Source organism: Pteronotus mesoamericanus, unplaced genomic scaffold, assembly GCF_021234165.1.
Source record: "Pteronotus mesoamericanus isolate MK-2021 breed Mesoamerican mustached bat unplaced genomic scaffold, CSHL_Meso_final contig_116, whole genome shotgun sequence".
Taxonomy (NCBI): Eukaryota; Metazoa; Chordata; class Mammalia; order Chiroptera; family Mormoopidae; genus Pteronotus; species Pteronotus mesoamericanus.
This window is the reverse complement of record NW_026555027.1, coordinates 2,630,588-2,652,895: the sequence shown is the minus strand read 5'-3', so window position 1 is coordinate 2,652,895 and position 22,308 is coordinate 2,630,588. Positions and strand designations below refer to the sequence as shown.

General features: G+C 44.8%; 1 protein-coding gene across 4 annotated transcripts in view; it reads right to left on the bottom strand.

The window, feature by feature from the left end:
- ITSN1 (intersectin 1) overlaps nucleotides 1-22,308 on the bottom strand; it is a 170,164-nt gene that overhangs the window by 76,528 nt on the left and 71,328 nt on the right. For all 4 annotated transcript variants that reach the window (XM_054578067.1, XM_054578058.1, XM_054578075.1 and 1 more), the window contains 9 exons: nucleotides 21,559-21,659; nucleotides 15,728-15,791; nucleotides 12,596-12,733; nucleotides 10,945-11,057; nucleotides 7,680-7,942; nucleotides 6,581-6,730; nucleotides 6,356-6,496; nucleotides 2,721-2,808; nucleotides 2,447-2,586 (listed from right to left, as the gene is read on the bottom strand). In XM_054578067.1, coding sequence (XP_054434042.1) covers nucleotides 2,447-2,586; nucleotides 2,721-2,808; nucleotides 6,356-6,496; nucleotides 6,581-6,730; nucleotides 7,680-7,942; nucleotides 10,945-11,057; nucleotides 12,596-12,733; nucleotides 15,728-15,791; nucleotides 21,559-21,659 — 1,198 coding nt within the window. The remainder of the gene's footprint in view (nucleotides 1-2,446; nucleotides 2,587-2,720; nucleotides 2,809-6,355; nucleotides 6,497-6,580; nucleotides 6,731-7,679; nucleotides 7,943-10,944; nucleotides 11,058-12,595; nucleotides 12,734-15,727; nucleotides 15,792-21,558; nucleotides 21,660-22,308) is intronic.

Here is a 22,308-nt window from a genome sequence, read left to right as displayed (position 1 = left end):
ATTTAATCCTCATTTATGGACAGTCATTCAATACAGTTTAATGTTCTGGTCAACTAATCTCAAATGTTCACTCCATAAGGTATTTCTCCAGTGTCAGCATACGAGCCAATAATGAGTGAACGACATTTTTGTTTTCTAAGTCAACCTCCATGTATATAAAATATAATTGCTAAGTCCTAATTTCTATTTCTATTCTACACTCTCCAGCAGGTTTCCTTCTGGAAGGGGAAAGTTTAGGACACAGAAATGGCCACACGGAACTGGATGTGCGGCGGGAGCGGCCCGCCACCCACGTGCACTCCCGGGAGGCAGGAGGGACACCTGCAGCGCTGGCGCGGCCGCTGCAGGGCCCCGCTGCGGCCACAGGAGCAGCGCAGTCCTGAGCGTCGGCGTGTGGCTCCCAGCTCCACCTTAGGAGGCAAGGGCCCTGAAGTCAGACGTAAAATGCGTCCTATCTTCCAATGAGGCTATGGCAAAGAAAAGCAGGCAGGACATACTCAAGCGACCAAATCGTAAATTTACCTCTGAGTTGTTTCAAATTAGTAACCTTTTGACTCTTCAATTTAGCTGTTTCTGTTTTGGTTTCAACAGATTTAAGAGGAAATAATGGAAATAAAAACTTTAAGGCAACACAACTTTAAACCCTCCAAGTGGGCCGTTAAATAGCATAACAATATTGTTATACTGTCTTGGGGTTCTTTTATTCCCCAAATTAACTTAAAGTAGTAACGGAAAACCAAAATTAAAAAATCAAGACAGACAGAAATGTTCTTGTTTAAAAAATAAGAACACATATTTGGAAAAAAGGGCTTCTGGAGCACTAACATCAGTGTTCGGGGAAGGCCCTCGCTAACACTGAAGGCAGCGTTAGCCAATTACACACAGCAGGAGCAACTCGCACCACATCAGAAGGGCGTTCTCTTTAGCAATGGCGAGAGCAACTGAAGAGCCAATGTCATCTATAAATCATCCAGGCATTTGTCAAAAATCACCCACTAGAGCATCACTTTCTAATACATCAAGTTTGTTTTGAGAGCCAAATTTCTAAAAAAGGAACTCTTCAGATTGAGGCAGAAACCTGGACTACTGTCTGGGTTCAGAAGATACCTGAATACTTAACAGTTTCTATTCCATGAAACTGTAAAAAAGCACTGTATACTTGTAAACAATGCCCTTATTTTTTATGCTTAAAATAGTGGCGCATCACAGTGAGCATTAATGTGCTTATGCTACAGAGGGAGAACCCACGGCCGTGCCTCTCACACTTATACACACATGTACACATGTGTACAGGCGTAGAGCACACATACGGCACATGGGTGTGCACACGCGCCCTCACAGACTCTGTGAGCATGAGAGCAAAGAGGAGAAAGTCACTAAGTTGGCTCAAATAAATTTCCCCTAAGAGCACTTTCCTGGAATTGTACAATTGAGAAAAGTTCATTGCCTATTCTTCTGAAAAAAGAAAAAGAAAAGAAAGGCGCAAGTATCTCAAACTCAGGTGACCAGACAATTTGGCCTAGAATTTCAATTCAAAGGTCAACTAAAATTCTCAATTATGCTTCCTAATTTTTTTAATTAAAAAAAAAAAAGAAAACAGGAATTTTACTTTTTCTTAGTTATAAAACCTAAATTAGACAAAATCAAGTATAAAGGGTTTTAAGTTAGAAAATGAAAATGAGTATTTGGGGGGAAAAGTGTAAAATCCAATTTCTTGTAAGAACATAATTACTGAAAATTCCACTGTCTACGGAAATCTCAAGGACATGACCACTGCTGAGGCGGACCAGACCGCCAGCAGTCTGGGCCCGCCATGAGCCCAGGTCCCGAAGACGAGGAGGTGCAGTCACCCCGAAAGCCAGGGCGGAGCGAGGCCGTGATAACCGTGCCCCTCCCCGCGAGCTCGGGCACTGTCCAAACTTCACTGTGTAAGGGGCGAGCCATATCCGCCTCTGCAGACAGAGACAAGGCAATTACTCTATTAAACAATAAAATTTTAAATTATGAGGTAACGAAAATAAAGATCAAGAGCCAAGGACAATCCTGAAGGTAAGAAGTGGCAGAACGATTCTTAGCTTTAGAAGAAGAAACAGTCCCTTTTTAGCAGTCCTCCAAGAACATAAGAAAGCTGAACCTGCTGGAGCCCAGCCTTTGGAATTCAACTTCACGTAGCTGTCAACAGGCAAAAGGATGGAGAGGCATAAAAACGTAATTCAGGTGAAAGACAGATGTCACGTTAGGGCCACTCAGCCACAATCTGTAGATGCCAAATCCACTTTTACATTTTAGATTATATAATGTTCATCTGTAGTGTGAAGGTTTTCATGAAGGCGGACCAACCCGTATAATTCAATTTTCTGCCTGGGATTAAATATCAACTAATCATCTGGCCAGTCAGAAAAATTAGAGGGCAGGACATGCGTGTAGGAAGACGCAGAATAGTTACCTTCAGCTGATTATTGAAAATATCAATCTCCTGTAGTTTTGATCTAGTTTCTTTCTCAACTTCATCCAGTTGGTCTCGGAGCTGCTGACGAGCTAGTTCTTTTGCTTCCAAGGCTCTTTTGAGAGTAAGAAGTGAATCTCCTATTTTAGAAAAATATTGCGAGATGAGAAAAAACAAACTGGCAGTAAGGAAAATGGTTTTTAATAGTCTTTCAGGTAAGGAAATTCCTGTCAGTAAAAAAGCAGGACAGGCAAGTTTAAAAATAAACACCTACTGTGCAAGCTGTTTTGCTGAACTTGCTTTAACTGGTCACTGAGTATCTGTTTTTCTGGAATGAGCCTTCCGAGCATCTGCTGAGACTCCTGGGAGGGAAGGAGGGAAGCAACAGTGAGTAACGGGAACACCTCCCTGTGGGGACTGAACAGCTGGGCAGACAGACACAGCGTTTTCTGCTCCTCAAGGCCTCTTCCAACACCACCCCAAGGCCTCGGGGCTGAAGCGGCACTTCATCCCTAGCGAGAGCGGTTCCTGCTTTCTGCCCAAGGAGGTGACTGTTTGCCGAACACTTCTCACTGAAATAAGAGTTAAGATAGTCATGGCTCCCTTGATATTTCTTAAATTTTTATTGACTTACTGCCTATTAATAAACTTTAAAAAATGTACTCAGAGGAGAAAATGGAAAGTAGTGGTCTCTCAGCTGTGCCGGCCTCAAATGCGACTGCAGCGACCCTGTGGCGTGCAGACTGACGCAGCAGCTGAACGGAAGCCATTCTGTCCTGGACTGTGATACTTAATAGGGCTGAACTGAGGTTTACCACACACCTGAAGTTGAAAACACAAATCAAAGAGATTTTTAACCACTGGAATCTTAGCTTCCACAGGGTTTTCCACTACCCAGAATGGAGCTACAATTTTTAACAAGGTCCACAAAAAGTCTTGAGCCAACTATTTTCTAATTGACATAAGAAATAAACCAAACCGCATGGTACAAGGTATTTGGAGTTTTCATGGATGACTTGTCAAGCACTGCATTTGCTCAAGTCCAGCTGAAATTACCCTAGAGAGCCTGTGTACATTTCAGTAAAATGACAGACTTCCCAGTGCATAGGAAGGAATACTGAATTTCTATTTTTACCTTGAATTTTAAAAAAGATCTCTATAATTGACTTTTGGTTTGAAAAAGAGAACTACCTTAAAATTTCTCATCAGAGGTTAATCCTTTTTGGAACAATCACCTTTAAATATAGACCGGCTTGTGTGTTATAAACCTTTCTTTACTATTTGTCTCAATAGTAGAGAGATTTATTAGCTTTATAGGGAGGAGTTGGAAGCATCTTCTCATAGGAATAATCCACACACAGCCTCCCCTCTCGCCCCCCCCCGCCCCCGCCAAATCTGGACAAAACAGAATATACAAATCAGACAGTTTTCCCAAAAATGCCAACTGAGCTTCTCTGATCTTCCCTAAACGAGGAAAGGCTACATACCCAATTCCAAAGCTTCCTTCCTGCACCAGGACAGACAATTAAGTGCATCAAGGTGACGTTTGGCTAGGATCACTCAGATGTTTTTACTCATGTAACTGTGACAACCCAGGTTTCTAAAATAAGTCAAATCAATATGAAGGGCTCCCTGACTCATTTGCATAACAAGTATCTGCTAATTCCAGTAAGGAAAGGGAAACAATCCCTCATTACCTGCTATGTACCTGGATTTCTTCAAACCATGTATTATTTTTCACTTCACCACTTTTTCAGGAACCCTAATTTGTATTTTATTATCAACAAATGAACACTCCAAGTATCAATATTGAATGAAAATGTGTTTGGTCATAGAGCATTTAGTGAGATAATAAATTTTCCAAGGGAGCATTTTATGAACATTGTTCTCAAAAAGAGTCAATGAAAGGCATATAAAGAGAGGTGAAATATAGAGGAATATACTTTTAAGAAGTGTGTACACTTTTTAGTATTTTCAAAATTTCCAGCAGTGAACATCTGATACTATTTATATTATGTCATATCCTAGTATCTCCTTTTGATTAGGACTTCAAAGTACATGAAACAGCACAACAGATATGAAGGAAAAACACACAAATTTAGACAAATGCTAGATTTCAACACTCCTCTCAGCAGCTGAAGGAAGTCACAAAATAAGGACTTAGAAGACACAAACATCATGAATCAACTTGATCTGACTGACGTTTATGGGCCACTCCACCCAGCTACAACATAGTGCGCATTCTTTTGAAATGACATGAAATATTCACCAAAACAGATCGTATGCTGAGCTGTACAGTAAGTCTCACTAAAGTTAAAAGGATTAAAAGTATGCTCACAGGCCATAACATAAATACATCAGTAACATACCTGGGAAAAATTCCAAATTGTTTGGAAACTAAACAGCATAATTCTAAATAACTCATCAAAGAAAGAATGACAAAGGAAATAAAAACATTTTGAATTGAATATAAAAACACAACATATTAAGAATCTGTGTAATATGGCTATGATAATGCTTAAGAGGGAAATTTATAGCTTAAAATGTTCATATCAGAAATGAAGGTCCAAATTCAATAATGTAAGCTTCTACTTTATGGAGTTAAAAATAAGCAAATTAAACCCAAATAGATAAAAGGTATAAAAAGCCTCGATAAATGAAATAGAAAAAAAAAAACATACCACAGAGTGAAGTGACTGAGCAAAAAAGAAAACAAAAAGAGTAAAGAACTCACGAAACCTGACAATAGTGTGCTGGGACGGTCGGGGGAGGTGGGAGAGGGTGTGGGCGGATAAATGGTAACGGAAAAAATAAGATGAGAATTGTAAAAAAGAAATCACTATAACCAATAAACCTCTAGCTAGATGGATAGAGAAAAGGAGGAGAAAGGAAAGGAAGAGGGAAAGGGAGCTGAGGAAGAAGAGCATGAGACAGAGAGGGAGACACAAGAGACAAGACAAGCTCATGGCACCAGGAATGAAAGAAGTGTCGTCACCACACACACCACAGACGCCTAAAGGAATAACAGAGAACACTGTGAGCGACTTCACATAAATAAATCTGGTTACTCAGATGAAATGGATAAATTCACTGAAAGATAGAAATTATCAAGAGATTCAAGAAGAAAGAGAAAATCTGAATAGCCCTCTATCTATTGAATAAATTTCGCAATTAAAAGGTCTACCACACAGAAAGATCTTAGCCCACTAAGCGTCACTTGTGAATGCCACCAAAGATTCAAAGACAAAATACCAATTCAACACAAATGTTTTTAGAAAAAAGGAAAGACTACTCTCCAACTTACTTTCGTGTTTATTACCCTGATACCAAAGCTAGACAAGGACAGTTAACATCATGCGTAAGGGGGAGAGACTCAACCCTCCCAGCCGTCTCCTTGCTACAGTGGGGCTGGGGGGGGTGGGGGCGGGGGAAGCAACTACTGCCTCGGGGCGTGGGCCTGCTGTGTCCCTGCTGAGGGCCGGGCTCGGCCGCTCGCCTCAGGCCTCTCCTCAGAAGGAACCCTCGCACAGCGCCAGCCCTGACCACCTTATTGGGAAGCCAGGGCCCTCCCTACTCACTCCTGCGGCCTCCTCCCTACTCACTCCGTAGAGCTCTTTCGCCGTCGGACAGAGGGCGCTCGGCTTCCTTTGTTAGTGTCTGCCTGCCCTGCAAACAGGAGGTAAGCTCCAGGCAGGCAGGGGTCTCACCCCCGCTGTCGCTGCAGGACTCTCGGCGGCGCCTACGAGAGCCTGGCCCCGCACCTGGCAGCGCTCAGGAAACGCGTGAGGAGTCTGTCCCCTCGAGAGCCTGCGTGCAGGCAAGGCCCGTCCACTCCCTCGCGACCTCCCAGAGCAGGAGCAGGGCCAGTGCTCGACGCTGCCTGAGCTTCCAGGGGGCAACCTCCCTCACCTGCAACTGCTGCTGCAGATGGGTGATTTCGGCAATTCTCAGCTCTCTGGATTTGTTCGTGCTCTCAATTTCTTGCCTTTGGGTGGTCAGTCGACATCTGATATCCTGAAGTTTTCCTTCAAGTTGATGCTTTTTATCATTCTTTAACAAATGAAAAATAGTATTATTACCATTTTAATTGTTTGATGTTAATATACTCCCAACGCATAATCAAACTTCACTCACAAGAGCTTCTAATTCAAATTCCAAAGTCTTTTTCTTTGCTTTCAGTACAACTATGTCTTCTTGTTCTTTGTTTCTTTGGTTTAAGAGTTCTTGTCTTCGATTTCGTTCCCATTCAAGCTGTCGTTGCCGTTCAAGTTCTCGTTTTGCAGCCTGTGATACACATGAACAGAGTTACTAATTTTTCAGTTCTTACACTATACAAAAATCTCTTAATAAATGTTACCAGCTAGTAAGTTTTTTCTTTTAGGGATGAAGTATTACTAAACATTACAAGAAATTCTATTACAAAAGAGCAAAACAAAACTTACACAAATACAGTGTTCCTTCTAAGGGGAAAAGAGAATGTTTATAGAGGCTATTATAATTACATGTGATAAGAACAGACAGGCTCATCTGACCATTAGAATTCTACTGCTTTTGCCTTCAGCGCTTGATGTGCCAAATAAAATTCTTCCTCCTTATCTGCTGACCCATAAAGAGCAAAAAATGTCTTAAATCTAGTAAAATTATCCAAAACCCTCAGAACTGAAAAAACAAACAAAAACTTTCTTTCATCAAATGAGAAATTAGTATGCCTCACCCTCTTTTTGAAAGTTCCCATCACATCACTTCGTTTTTAGGAAAGACCCACATTAGCGCCTGCTTTCACTGCCTGAAAGAAACCTGGGAGGATCCTTGCCTTTACAAACTTGCACACAAATGCCTGTAGCAAAATTGTCCGTAATAGCCAGGAAGTACAAACACCCCAAATGATGACTACGTGATGGGATGTTATCAGCCACGCAAAGGCACAGAGCACGCTCCATGCTGGAACTTGGAGGAACCCCGAAGGCAGCGGTGTGCGAGAGCCAGACATGGAGGCATGACTCTCTTTACAGAAAACGGCCGGAGCAGGCCAGCTTCTATCGCGGGAAGGTCAATTAGTGGGGTTGAGTGCTGAGGGGAGAGGCAGGGAAGGGGGTCATTGCTTAGAGGGCGAGGAGCTTCTTTGCTGGGGTGACGGTACCACCACCACTGAACTGCAGAGACAGGAAGGCTCCCGGCCGTCCCTCGAACAGTTCCGGGAGGCTGCCAGCTCACCTCGCGCCTGCCAGCTCACCTCGCGCCGCTCCACCTCCTTGCGCCGCTCCTCCTCCCGCTGCCGCTCCAGCTCCCGCTGCTTCTCCAGCTGCTTCTCCAGCTCCAGCTGCCGCTTGCGCTCCTGCTCCTGGCGCTCGCGCTCCTTGCGCTCCTGCTCCTGGCGCTCCAGCTGGGCCAGGCGCTCCTGCTCCTTCCGCTGCTGCTCCAGGAGCGCCTGTCTCCGTTTCTCCAGTTCCAGATTGCCCCGCTCAAAGTTCTCACGCTTCTTATCTTCGAATGTGACTTTGAAACAAGAAACAAACTAGGATGAAAAGTCTTGACATTCAACATGCCCCAGTAGAAGACAAGACTCAATGGCACGTTAGAATTTGTAGCACAGAAGCACACCAGGACCCTGTAAGTGTCCCTTCCGCCTGTGCCCGGTTAGTAAACACTGTGACAATGGTCTTCACCTAGCTCCTTGCCACACACGCTCCCCTCCACGGTGGATGCTGTATCCCGGTGTTCAAAGCACCCAACACCCTTTCCATTAGAATCTTTCCATAGTAATCCTGCGTCACCGACAGCAGCCTCCTCTCCTTCGTGTTTACTGTCATCTCGTTCTCCAGGACTGTGGTTCAGCACCTGACCCCCAGCTCTTCTGTACCATGAGTCTCCCCTTCTCTCCCCTCAGCCTGTAGTGACATGGACGTGTCTATCCTAACAGACAAGACCTTTCAGAAAGCAGAGGTGGAAGCATCCTGTGTTTCACACTGAAGAACAAGCTGCGCCCTAATCATTATGCAGATCACATTCAGTAAATAATCCCCTCTAATCCATTATTCAACTGCCTTCTTTGTGAACACCAATTATGAATTTCAGGCTATTGCCAAGTCAATCATTTTTTCCCTCTAATCCTTGCTGACACCTTATTTGCATCCATTTTACTTTACTTTCTTAAAAAGAAAAAGCCCGCCCTCCATGTCCCTTACCAAGTTTTCAGCAATGCCTGCCCCTTGGTCTTGTGTTTCCTGCCACGCTTCTCCCGGAGCCTGATCCCGGGCACGGGAAGCCCCCCCACCTTTCCCCCGCCAGCCTGGGTGGCACGCCCTCCCACTGTCCACGAGCTATTTTGAGAACTGCCCCTTCACACTTTGTCCTGAAATCTGTAGCATCTTGACATCTTCCCGCATTCCTACCTGGCCTTCACTGCTCTAGATGGGCTTTCCTTGCACACTGTAGTCAGGCATTAGATAGCAAAGGTGGTAGGCATGTTCTGGTTTTCTTGTTCTTCTTGCTCTTTTAGTGATTTCAGGAGGCAGCAGCCCCTTTACCCAGTCACCTTAAAATGGAAAGTGCCCTCCCCCCAGAGAGGAATGAAGCACTGACACGTGCTACAATGGGGACGGCTCTCAAAAGCATTATGTTCGGTGAAAGAAGCCAGACATAAAAGGTCACCCACTGTACACTGCTATATACATGAAGTAGCCAGAACAGGTAAATCCAAAGAGACAAAACGTAGGCGGTGGTTGCCAGGGGCTGGGGAGAAGGGGGACCGGGGAGCACCTGGGCATGGAGTTTTCTCCTAGGGTGGTAATAATGTTTCGGAATTAAATAGTGGTGGTGGGTGCACAATACTGTGAATGTACTAAATGCCACTGTAATGGACTGAACGTGTGTCCCCACCAATTCGTATGTTGAAGCTCTGACCCCCCAAATGTGATAGTGTTTGGAGATGGGGCCTTTATCATTAGGTTTAAGATGAGGCCATGAGGGTGGGCCCTCAGGATGAGATTCGTGGCCTTATAAAGAGGAAGAGACAGAGCTTTCTCGTTCCCTGGGCAAACAACGAGGAAAGGGCATGTGAGGACCCAGCAACAAGGCAGCCGTCTGCAAGCCGGGACGGGAGCCCCACCGCGACTGGACTGGATGGCACGCTGATCTTGGACTGCGGGCCCCCGGGACTGGGAGAAACAGCGCTGCCCTGGACGCCACCACAACACAGCATTTTATTAGGGCGGCCCAAGCTGACCGCAACAGCCACTAAACTGCATGCTTTTACATGGTCAATTTTTTGTCATGTGAAATTTTACCTCCAAACTCCCCTGAAAGTCCCTGTGTATCTTTTAAATTCCAGTACCTGGCCCTGTTTCTAATATACAGGAAGCACATAATAAATGGCTGTTCAAAGACAAAAAAATGCACACACAAAAAAATTCTGATGTTCACTGCCTGTTCAAAACTTTAAATGTCTACCACCAACAGATAAAGAACATGCCATATTCTAAGGATTCCTGTCCTTATTTGCCTTTGAGTCTCTATTCCCATTACTATCAACCTGAAATAGTCTCCATTCCACTTATAATAACCACATTAATCTTCGAGGTGAACTCAGCTGTGTGCTCGACCAGAGATGGAATTCCTCGCGTCTTCGGCGGCCTGTGACAGCCAGCCGGGGCGGAGCACTGCCGGGCGTCTGCCGCACTGTCTGCCGGGACCTGCCGCACCACGCACTGCGCTGACGTCTGTTCATACAGACGTCTCAAATCCTCAGTTATATTACAACCTTCTAGAGGGTACGGGGCACGTATTACTAACATTTAGATTCTTCGCTGGTATTCAACACACTTGCATGAAGAGCATTGTCACTAAGTGATTTAACAGTGAACAAAAGATAATTTAAAGAGGAAACTGGGAGAAGTACTATCTTGAGAAGGTTAATTAACCACCAAGCATGTAGCAAAATAACACTAACAAAGTATTTAACACAAAGAGATTCCATCATAATAAACTTCACTTGCTTCTTAGTATCAACTATCAACACGTCATTAAAACTTCACAGCCACCTTAGAATATTTTAATATAGGATGAGGATTATTTACAACAGGTTCACATTACATTTAAAATAGTTTCTTGTTACTAAGGAATTTTCAATTCTCCCAAACAGTAGGAGAAAATAACAGTAGCAGTTTTACTTCCTATTCTTGGTGGTTTTAACCAATCTCCTTAAAGGCTTATCAACTTGAGTGCTATATAGGTAATATTTGTAAGATTTTTGTTTAGTAGTAAATAGTCTGATTTCAATTTAAAAGCTAGAACACAGGTGCATTAGCAGAGTTCAGAATGTTCTTATTTCTAAACATACATGCAAATCCCAAAGCGTATTAAGTGTCTCCTTGCTAAGGCCAGTTAAAGGAACACGGCAAGAATGTCAATAAAAAGCCAGATTCAGTTCTACCTCTGTCTCTGCCTTGGAGACAGAAGATCTAGAACACGATATAACTCAAGTATCAAGGCTGCCGTACCAGGTAATTTCTTCTCTAGTTGTTGTTCATCTTCTAAAGCGGGTTCCTCTGGTAACCTCTGGTCCGCTGACGCGGAGCTTATGACGGACACACCGCTGCCCGATCGGACTCTCCTGCGGTTGTGGGAGGGAAAAGAAACAAATTCACAGAGCTGCCTAGGTGGCAGTGAGCAAGTTATGAAAAAGAGTTTTTAATTATTATGCTACCTATCATGGTACAGTGAGAAAAAAAGATTCGATCCTCGCCATTTACAAAGGTTTTTAAAAATGAATATGTGAACGTCATCAGACTCTGAGCGCCACGTCTGTTTGAATGCTTAGAACCATCACCAAAATGAGGGTGATTCCAAAGAGACGGATCCGTGAGCGATCACACATTGGCTAGAGCAGTGCCCGGGACACAGTACGGGGCTGCTGCCATCATCGCCACCCCTCCCCATAGGTTAAATTCTGCCCCAGAAAGATCTGCAGACCAGCTGATGGCCAGGTGAGAGAGATCCATCTCTTTTCCTGTATAAAGCCTCTCCATTTTACCTCGTCACAAACACATGAAAAGCCTGAACTTCAAAGGCCTTCAAACAAAGCTCTTAGTTTACTGATTTGTTTCACTTTACATGGTAACCTTGCATTTTAAAACTACCTGTTCTAAATTGTGGCATTTTTGGGGGGTTTTGCTTTGTTCTGTTTTGACCAGCTCCCAGCTCTCAGAGAGCTTCTTGCAGCGCAGGGTTCACAGACGAACTGCCCGGCGGGCGGCCGCTGCCACCGCAGCCCGCGTGCTCGCCGCCTGCCCCCACACCGTGCCCCCCCCAGTCCTGCATGTGCCGACAGCGATGGCTGTTTCTTATTCTTGCGGACACTGTTTTCTGCTGTTCTGCCTGACATTCGAGGAATTAGTACAGAAATTATCTTTTTTTCACTCTCCTTTGTGTTGGTAAGCTCTCATATTAGTCTTTGAATGCAGCTGTCCAGGAGGGGATCGGGGGGCAGGACACCAGTCACTGCGGGCTTCTCCCACCCGCACCTTGGTTTGCTCTCTTGACATCTCTACTGAGACTGGGCTGCAGAGAAGGAACATTTCCTTTAATTACCTTTCTGATTATGATTTCTACATCACCAGCATTTTATTATCTCTTGAACGTATAGAATTCACAGGCAGAATCTTCTTGCTTTATATAAAATGTACAGGTTGACAGTTTCACTTTGCTAAAATTTCTGGTGAGCTTCAAATATATAGATTGGCACAAAAATCACCAATCTTTTGATATTTTCCTAATACAGGCAGACCTCGTTTTATTGCTCCTTGCTTTACTGAGCTTCACAGATACTGCATTTTTTTTTTTTTACAAATTGAAGAAGGCAAGACCTTCCACCAGCAAGAAGATTACAATTTGCTTTACTGTGAGACCTGCTTTACTGTGACCATCTAGAACAGAACCCACAATGCCTCCAGAGTCCGCCTGTATACTGTAACTTAAGGAACACACCCAAGACTAACACAGAGCCTAGGTAAGAAGATTTTCTTGAATTCATGGATACTTGATTTACTTGCCAGGAATAAAAATGACTACGGGATATATAGCCAAAGCAAGCCAAGGCTGAAATCCACACACTCAGCACACAGTCTCTTGGAAGGGCCACATGTCCCTTACCTGAAGGAAGGCGGAATGTATTCTGGAGGCAGGGCAGGAGGCAGCGGCTGGCCAGACATAGCCACGTCAATGAGGTGCATAGCGAGGATAAACTCTTCTGCTGTGAGTTTTCCGTCTTGATCAATGTCAGAAAGGTTCCTATTCAAGAAAAAGTTAGCTGGAATCTAGTTTCATGGAAATGCGTGCTTGTTATACTATTCATGCGTGAATAATTTAAATGTTCTATTTTTCTACTTTGACTGTAGGCCAACTGAGGCTCTCTGTGCCTCAGTTTATAAAAATAGTACCTATTTACTGTTGCAAAGATAAAATGAGACAATCCAGGTAGCTGAAATGGTGTTCAACACTGAACAAATGCTACCCATGGTAAAATTATGGTCTTCTCAATCCTCTCAAGCCCATTCACAATGCGTCACACTTATATTCTATGTGTATTTAAACACTGTGCTCAGCAAGCCAGTTTGTCAGATTGTGAGTACTTAAGCTTTGCAGCACAGTCTCCATCTCACTGAATTGTGCCCTTGCAGCAGCAGGAAAGCAGCCGTAGACAATATGTAAACAAATGGTCAAGGCTGTTTTCACAATAAAACTTCATTTACAAAAACAGGTGCAAGCCCCCCGGGCTCCGCAGGCCAGGCCAGGTCCAGGCCTACGCTGCGGCTGCACGGCCGCCGGCCAGGGGCGAGGTGTTTTCTGCCCTTTCCTCTCGGAATTCAATCCCCACAACTCTCCATGATCAACTTGCCCTGGTAGCTAATTAGAGTAAACAGATGTTTGTAGCAAGTCCAGAAATGTAATTATTCTTAACTTCTGGACACCAAGAGAGGATGCAGGACGACACAGCCCTCCCCGAGAACGTCAACCCGACGGGTGCTACACTGGGAAACTGGCGTGGCTGATGCCTCAAATCAGGAAGTGGCTCCTCTGGAACCCAACACGTCCTCAGGTGGCATAAGCTCTTTTTTGTAAAGGGAGAAAACTTCCACCCGGCAACATCTGCACTTCCACGAGCTTTGACAAACCCTGTGTATGATGCCTGTGCATGACGACCACGATGTACAGAAGAGCCTCATCGCCGAAGTCCCCGCGTCTGTGCAGCCAAACCTGCCCCTGCCCCTGGTCACGGCTCATCCCCTGTGTGTCCCTCCAGCTGTGCCTTTGCCAGGTGCCCCGCTTGGCTGAAACAACACGGAGGCACAAACGAGACCCCCCCCTGCTCGGCCTCGGCCTCTCCTCCTTCCCACGCCCCACCACTGGCTGCTCTGAGGTGAACCCAATCAGAAGGCAGTGCGGTTCTTATCCACCCCTCATCCGCCTAAATCATGGTTTGGTCCTCACTATTTAAAATACCCTTTTATTGTGGAGGAGGAGAATACAATAAAATCCAGTATGAGAAGTCTCAAGTATTTTTTCCAAAGAGGGCAAGTTATAAATGAGGAACGTAACATTTCAACATATTCTTCGGTCATGAGAACAACCTAATAAACTGCCAATCAACCTCCATAAATGTTAGATCTTAAGCTAATACTTCAGAGGGCCCTAGAATACCAGTACGTGTCCGGACCTATGGAGGTCTGGATGTGCCTCAGGCAGACGAAGTTTATTAACTGTCTATTTTTGCGCTACTACAAAAGGTAGACCCTTTGGCCCAAAACAGAAGGGAACAGGTGGGGGAGGGGGACAGCAATGGAGCTCGGCCACTTAGGAAGCAACCACATCAGTGTGCCCTGCAGCAAATCATGAAGACTGGAAGCAGTAGACACCAGGTTTATCTTCCAGGCAGAATCAATAGATAATGCACTAAGTGAGAGATACACTTCTTCAGAAACCATTCTGCTTAACATTTAAATGTAAGGAATCCTGTAGGATCTGGGCACTGCTCAGCCACAGCTGCTGAAAATCATTACAAAATAGACAAACACAGCCACGTGCCTCTTGATGCAAGTGCACCGTCTCATCTCTGATGTAGTCTCGCAAAAAACGGGAGAGTAATTGATCAATTTCTGGAGAAATTTTTGATTGTCACATCTGGGGGCGGGGTCATGCTACAGGCATCTCGTATGTAGAGGCCAGAGATGCTGCCAAAAGACCTACAATGCACCAGACAGCACCCAGAGAAAACTGTCAGGCCCCAAATGTTGATCATGCTCAGGTGGAAATACCTTGCTCTAGATTTAATTAGCAATCTACAGAGATTACAGGAATAAATTAACATCACAAGGAATCAATCATCAGAAGTTAGACTGTAAGAAGCTATAGGACAAATGACCACGGTTTTGGTGGGGGAGGGGGCGGGGTGAGGAGAACAAGACAAGGAGGATTTATAGGTTAACGCAGCCTTATATGATGCATCAACCAATTCTTGCAAAATACATTTATTTCAATCAACCATAAAAAAATTATGAGGCAATCTAAGGAATTTGAACACTATATGATTAATTTAAGAATTACTATTAAAAATTTTAGGTGGACTACTGGTATTATAGTCATATTGAAAACAAAAACCCATCTCTTCTGGAGATACAAGCTGAATTATTAGCAGATGAAAATGATATAATGACCAAAATTTGTCTCCAAATAAACAGGAAAGAGAGGGGAGAACTAGGACTGGCCATGAGTTGAGACTTATTCAAGCTGTGTTAAAATTCAAGTTTTTGAGAATTCATTATATCTCTCTGCTTTTGCATTTTTCAAAATCAAAGGGGAAAATATAAGACAGGTAATCATTACAAGTAATTGAAAAATTAAGCATATTGCATATATTCATCTCTATAAATAATGGTATTCATCTAAACACAGATGAGGTCCTACTAATTTAAGAAATAAAAGTTTCCAGCCCCGGCCGGTGTGGTTCAGTGGACTGAGTGCCGACCTGCAAACCGCGAGGTCGCCAGTTCGATTCCTGGTTAGGACACATGCCTGGGTTGTGGGCTGGGCTCCCAGTTGAGGGCCTGCAAGAGGCAACCGATAGATGTGTCTCTTGCACATTGATATTTCCCTCCCTTTCTTTCTCCCTCCCTTCTCCTCTGAGAATAAATAAATAAAATCTTAAAAAACAAAATAAAATACCACAATCAAAAAGTAAAATAAAATTTCCACTTTACACAAACCAAGGAATGTTTCATTCCTTACCATATTGAAGCCAGCTGTGCCTGTGGTAAACTTGATTGCATAAGAATAGTTCTTGCTTGGGGACCTAAACAGAAGCCAGGAAAAAATATAAAGATGAGTCAGCAAATCATCACTGCCCGGGAAGATCCGTGTTCCGCACACACGTACTGTGCAATCTCATGCGATCACAGTGCTTTAAACAAGATTTGTTATTACTCAAGCTTTCCAGAAAGAAAGTTAAACCCCAGCAAAGAAGGGAAGAAACACACAGCACAGCAACTGGCACATGATCAACATCTGTTAAACAGATGATTAATGAAGAATGAGGACATAAAAGATTAGTTTCAAACTATAACCTGCCCTTTGATCCAAATTACCATCTCTTAGAATTAGGCTTTTATTTACGAGGCTAAAACGTATTCTCTCTAAATTCAGCATCTTCTGCCACCAGCTGCTGCCTCCACCATGACTAACATCAAACAAATTCGGGGAGGTCTCAGAGAATTTTAGAGGAGGAAGGGACAGTAGTGAGAATTCTTTTAACCATTTTGGTATATACTTAAAAAAAAAAAAAAAAGTGACTTGCTCAAGGTTGCACAAATGGCTAGTATCGCAGCAATTAAAAAGAATTCCTGGAACTTGAACGCTTCTCTCAGCATCAGCTCTCACTTCTGCAAGTGCTGGTAAACACCTTCACTTCAGGACTAACCTGGCCCGCGGGCCACATAGTGCCTGCAGCGGGGGCTCCTGCGCCTTCCCATGCACCAGCACCGCGGAGGCCAATGTCCTGTTGCCCGCGCTGCCAGTGAGGGCGCGGCCCCAGGATGACTGAGGGGCCACGGGTTAGCTCTTCCACATCTCACATGGCACCTCATTAGAAAACGCAGAAGTGGACGTCACTCCACAGCAAGCAGGAGCGGCTAGGGGTCTCTGAGCGCCACCGCGAGGTCCCAGGGCAGGGCTCTCCAGAGAACGCCAGAAAAAGCCCTGGCGAGCCAGGGGTGGTGGGAGCGGAACCCGCTTCAGTCTACAATTTGCTGAGTGACTGGGGGCAGGCAGTTTCCCTGATTGTTGGACCCTAGTTTTCTCATTTCAGAAGTCCTTTCCAGATTTGCAAATCTATAACCCACCATATAAGGAACATTAACATGGAGCTTAGCCTGGTGCTAACACAAAGAAAGCGCTCAATAAACAGTAGTTAAGATTACCGACAGTATTTTAACTTTTATTTACATATAAAATACGGGCAAAAAACACACAAGTATATGCCTACGTGTTTGCACACGTGTACATGTATGCATGCAGCTGAATTCATTTCCATCCTGGACACGATCAAGTAAACAGCACTGGGATCACGGAGCAGCACCCCAAAAGCCCCTCCTAAACTCCCTTCAATCGCCCCTCCCGCCCAGTGTGGCCTGACTGCTAACGGCACGCTGTGTCAATGCCACGTCTGGCTTACTTTGCCCAGCATATCATTGTACATTGTTGTAGACCTTAACCCAAATTCTATACGGTACGTCGCAGTTTGGAGTTTTGATGAACAGTGACCATTCTAAGTTTTGGTGAACATACATATACATTCTTCTTGTGTATGTATTGGAAACATCTGAGAATATAAACAATCTTTATTAATTTGATGTGAAAGTTCTTAAAGATCCTGTGATATACTGGAATGAAGTTCAGTGATCATTTTACTTAGCCTCTAACATTGTATTCAGAATTGGCAGCATTTAAGATGCATTAGCAAAACTTCAGTGAATGCTTTAATTTATACTGGTGAAACTTCTCCCCACCTCAGAACTATACTTCCCGCTCCCCAGCCTGACCCTACCAAAGCCACTTCCATTCTCAAGGAGCAGGGTCCTGCGTCTCGGAAATGAACAGGGAGTGGCAAACCAGGGCCCACAGCCCACGTCCGGCCCACCACCCACCGCCGGTTTCTGTGGATAGAGCGGTGCTGAAACAAAGCCGTGTCTGTGCGTTCAGGCGCGCCACGCGGCTGCCTCCGTGCAGGGAACGGCAAGCTGAGCGGTTGCGACTGTGCAGCTGCAAGCCTCACGCGTTGGCTCTCTCGCTCGTTACAGAAGGTGTATTGACCTCGGCACTAGGAGGTCGCGACTGCCCTTTACAATTCTAACACTTGACTCTCTATGTCCTAAGACAAGGTTGTGAAACATTGAAAGACATGAACAACGTGTAAGGTAGCCTCTCAGCCTAGGAGAAAGGCATAAAATCGAGCTCCGGGTGCACAGAACCATCCTGCGGAAGCCCGCCTTCATCAAAGGTGCCAGCTTTGGAGCAGTAGCTTATAAGGAAACATTACAGGGACAAACACAAATCTCAAGTTCATAAATTCTACTCTGAGCATTCACATTTGGATAAGGGAGCATGAACAGAAGGGACAGAGAGAATTAAATGAAGTTAATGCTTTACTTCAAACAACAGCTTTGACTTCTGCGGTTAATCCATGAATAACCAACCAGCACATCCATTATTTCGGAAAGCAAGAAGACAATTAAACACCTCTCAGAAAAGAGGGCTAGCAAGCATTCACAGGAGTCCTAGAATTCTGCAGGGACTTGGGAGAGCCTTGATTAAAGAACGGCCTGCTCTATTTGACCAGACTGTCTCTTTTCCGAGTGTGCAGGAGCACACACACCGAGTTGTAAAGGAACGGGGCGCCTGCTAACCAGGTGTACTGTTTGTTCATCAGCCCAGGAATCACAGGAGGAGACGCGCCACCACTCCATTAGCTCCTCTCCGCAGAGGACCAGCTCAGGCCACCAGCTCAGGGTCTCACACTCTTCCACTTAGGACCCATCGATGGCATCCACACGCCCACGACACACTCTCCTAGAGGTGGCCACCATCAGAGGGCACCCAGACACGGGTGTGAAAGCAAACCACGGCGGCGCCGGGAGACTCCTCTGAGCACCAACAGCGCGGTGCCGGTGGGTGCCGGCCCTGGGCGGCAGCACGTGTCAGCTAGCCCGCCGGCTGCGCGGCTCCCGGGGCGCCAGCCAATGCCGCTCCCCGCCAAAACACGTGAGTGCGCACGTGGCTGCAAGTGACCTAGACTGTCCTCTGCTTGATCATAAACATAATACTCCTATACTAAACTGGCATTCATAACACTAGGATGTCACATCTCCAAGGATGGGAACTATTACATTAGATTAAGAAATTACAACTACAGGTAAAAATGCTTGTAAAAGTTTTAAGATTTTATTTACTTAATTTTTTAAATTAAAAAATACTGTACTGTATTATTCTATTTCAGTTGTCCCAATTCTTCCCCCTTCGCCCTATTTATTTTTAGACAGAGGGGAAGGTAGGGAGAAAGAGAGGGAAAGAAACATCCATCCGTTGCCTCTCGCACGCCCCCAACTGAGGACCTGGCCCACAACCCAGGCCTGTGCCCTGCCTGGGAACTGAACCGGTGACCGTTCAGTTTGTGGAATGACACCCAACCCACTGAAACACACCCATCAGGGCGCTTTTAAAGTTTTAAGTTCCTTTAAAACAAGAAACAACAAAAACAAAAAAGAACTATGAAGGAACAAAAATAAGAGTTTAAGAATATGAAATTATGTATTTCCCTTGGGCCCCTTACATTCTGGGACGCTTTCTCAACTCCTCCTCTTATCTTTGAGCTGAATGAGTAACTAACCACTTTGGGGGTTCAGGAGTCATAGGATTATTGTCAGAATTGCAATCATAACGATGGTCTTTGCCCCTCATCCATCTCAACCAAGCAGCTCTGCTTCTGCCAACAGGCTTATGTAACTTAACACAAACCCTTATACGGAATTCCTCACAAAGGGAAAACAAACTGGATTTTATTTATTCCTATTTTTAAATTTACTGTAATAAATTATTCTATTTGACATGACTATACAGAGATCTAATTTGAAAATACAAATCCCACCTTAAATTCTTGCCAGGAAAAAAAGACTAGTAAGTATGTAGATAAACGTTAGCAAAATCTTCTCTTTCCAGTATATTTCATATTTTACTTTCTGCCTCAGATATTAAACATTCTACCTACGCAAGGGCCTGGGTCATTTTCTTTGAGTTGAACATACTGCATTTCACACATCCCACCAGGACAGAACGTCCACTCAGCGCTGCGTCTGAGTACTATTTTAACTAACTCACAGCAAATACCAACAGCGCTTTGAAGAGATATTCTCAGGTTCCCTGGCCGCAGTCTGGCCTGCATGGAGCACCGGCACCAAGCCAGCCAGGTTCAATGGCACCTAAAACTGCACCCTCGAACCCACCCTCAGGGCCTGGAGAAGCAGGCGGGTTCTTCACACTGTGTAAAACAACACAGCGAGAGTGGCACAGGGCGAATTTGGGTAGAGCTGTAATTCGTCCCTTCGGTTACAAATTGATGCTTGAGGTGACTGCTGAGATCTTTCATGGGGATGAAGTTCAAGTTTGGATGGGAGCCCTTCCAAAGTCTCCCTGAATCCTGACATCGTTTAAACAAGAGTAAAATTTTCTGTTAGAAGTAAAAACTGCAATGGTAAGTGATAGCAAAGAAAATATAGTTGTGAGTCTGACAAGAAGTGTTTTGAGTTATGTACGGGTGCTTCCCCATCCCAAGAAAATAACCCTCCCACCTTCCCTTTTATATCTGGGAATCGGCAGTTACACTCTTCCCTGCTGCTCTTATTGTTCCTATCAGAGATCTCTAATTTCCTTTATTAAAATTATGCTTTGCTTTATAAGTCTCTGGTCAATTTTGTGTTGAATCCCCCATTAGAAAGGTTTCTAGGCAGTACCCTAAAATCTGTCCTACCGTTTTGATGTAGATGGCAAAATCTTTTTTTAAAAAATCATTAAGTCCTGGCCAAGTGGCTCAGGTGGTTGAAGTGTTGTCCCATACACCAAAAGGTAGTAAGTTTGATCCCCAGTCAAGGCACGTACCTGGGTTATGGGTTCAATCCCCAGGAGGGGCATATACAGGAAGCAACTGATTCATGTTTCCCTCTCACATCGATGTTTCTTTCCTTTTTTTTTTTTTTAAATCCTCACCTGGGGACATTTTTTTCATTGTGTTTAGAGAGAGAGGAAGGGAAAGAGAGAAACATCAATTGGTTGCCTGCCACATGCGCCTGGACTAGGGATCAAACCCTCAACTAGGCGTGTGCCCTGACCGGGAGCTGAACCCACAACCTTTAGGTTATGCAACAACACTCCAACCAACTGAGCCGCACCAGCCAGGGCTCTCACATCGATGTTTCTTTCTCTTTCTCTCCCTCCCTTCCTCTCTCTCTCAAATCAATAAACACATCCTTTGGTGAGGATTTTTTTAAAAAAATCTATTGAGATCATATACCTCAGCTCTGGTCTCTTACACATGAACAAATCAGACCCAAATAGGTGAGGTGGCCCCCGGCTGGCGAGCGGCAGAGCCGCTGCGAATCCCCAGCCAGCGGCTCCCGCCGCCATCCAGACTGCCTGAAACGCGGACAGCGCACAGGCAGCTCCGAGGCCCTCCACGAGGCTGGGCTTCAGAGCTTGAACCAGTTTTTGTTCACAGCCCCTTTTCTTTTCTGGCACTTTGGTTTGCATACTAGTGGCATTCAGTGTGCAGGAGGGCCCGTGGCCTCTGTTCCACTTACCAAGCAGCAGCGGGGCGAAGGTCTGAGGCACCAAAGAATAAAGTAACTACGGCTTCATGAGAAGAGGAGGACTCAGTATAAGAACCACAATGAACACCCTGTTCAAAAGCAGCCAATAGAGAAAGGTGTTTGGAAAACACCTCTGGCCCAACATCTAGAAACAATCTGCATTTAGAACAAAGATATTTCATTAAATTAATTTTTCTTTGTAAATACCTGTTAAGTGTCCACTCATAGTTTTGTCATGGCTGTTGAAGAGCTGTCTGTACTTCAGCCGGGATGACTGGGGAACCGCCCATTCTGCCAGCGGAGGGGCGCTGGGGACAGAAGGAGACGGAAGGGGTGAGCGGGGCGGGGCAGCCTGCGGAGGTTCCTCGAACACTCGGAACTTCTCCAGAAAACTAGCCTTAACCTTCTATTCACTTCTGAACCACAATTTCTGAATGTTCTGAAATGAGCATGTCCATTTTTTAGGGTTATAAACATTTCTTTCAGAACAGATACAAGTAAGCTTATGATCTTTCCAGAGTCAAGGAAAGGCATAACAGACTGGGCGCCTGTTTCAAGTTATATACACAACTTAGTAATTTAAAGGTTCTACAGAAGTACGGAAAATCTCCTCGGGACTGAGATGATCCAAATAATGCCCAGGCTTTTCTCAACTTCTAAAATAGCTCTCTTTTGGTTTAAAAAGCAACGCTGATAGCAGACAAATAACTTCCTTTACAGGTATTAACTCTAAAATGGTTAACATTCTACCCACCAAAATACAGGATACATTTCTTCATGAAAAGGAACTACTCTCTTCTGGGACGTTTCAATACCCACAAATGGAGAGTGTCCCAGAAAGAGAACCCACAGGGCGCCAGCGGCAGCAGCCCAGTCACCGGCCGCCTGGGTCTAGGCCTCCCGACGAGCCTCCGGGGCAGTCCCCACACAAGTGTCGCTCTGGGAGCTGGGGCTTGT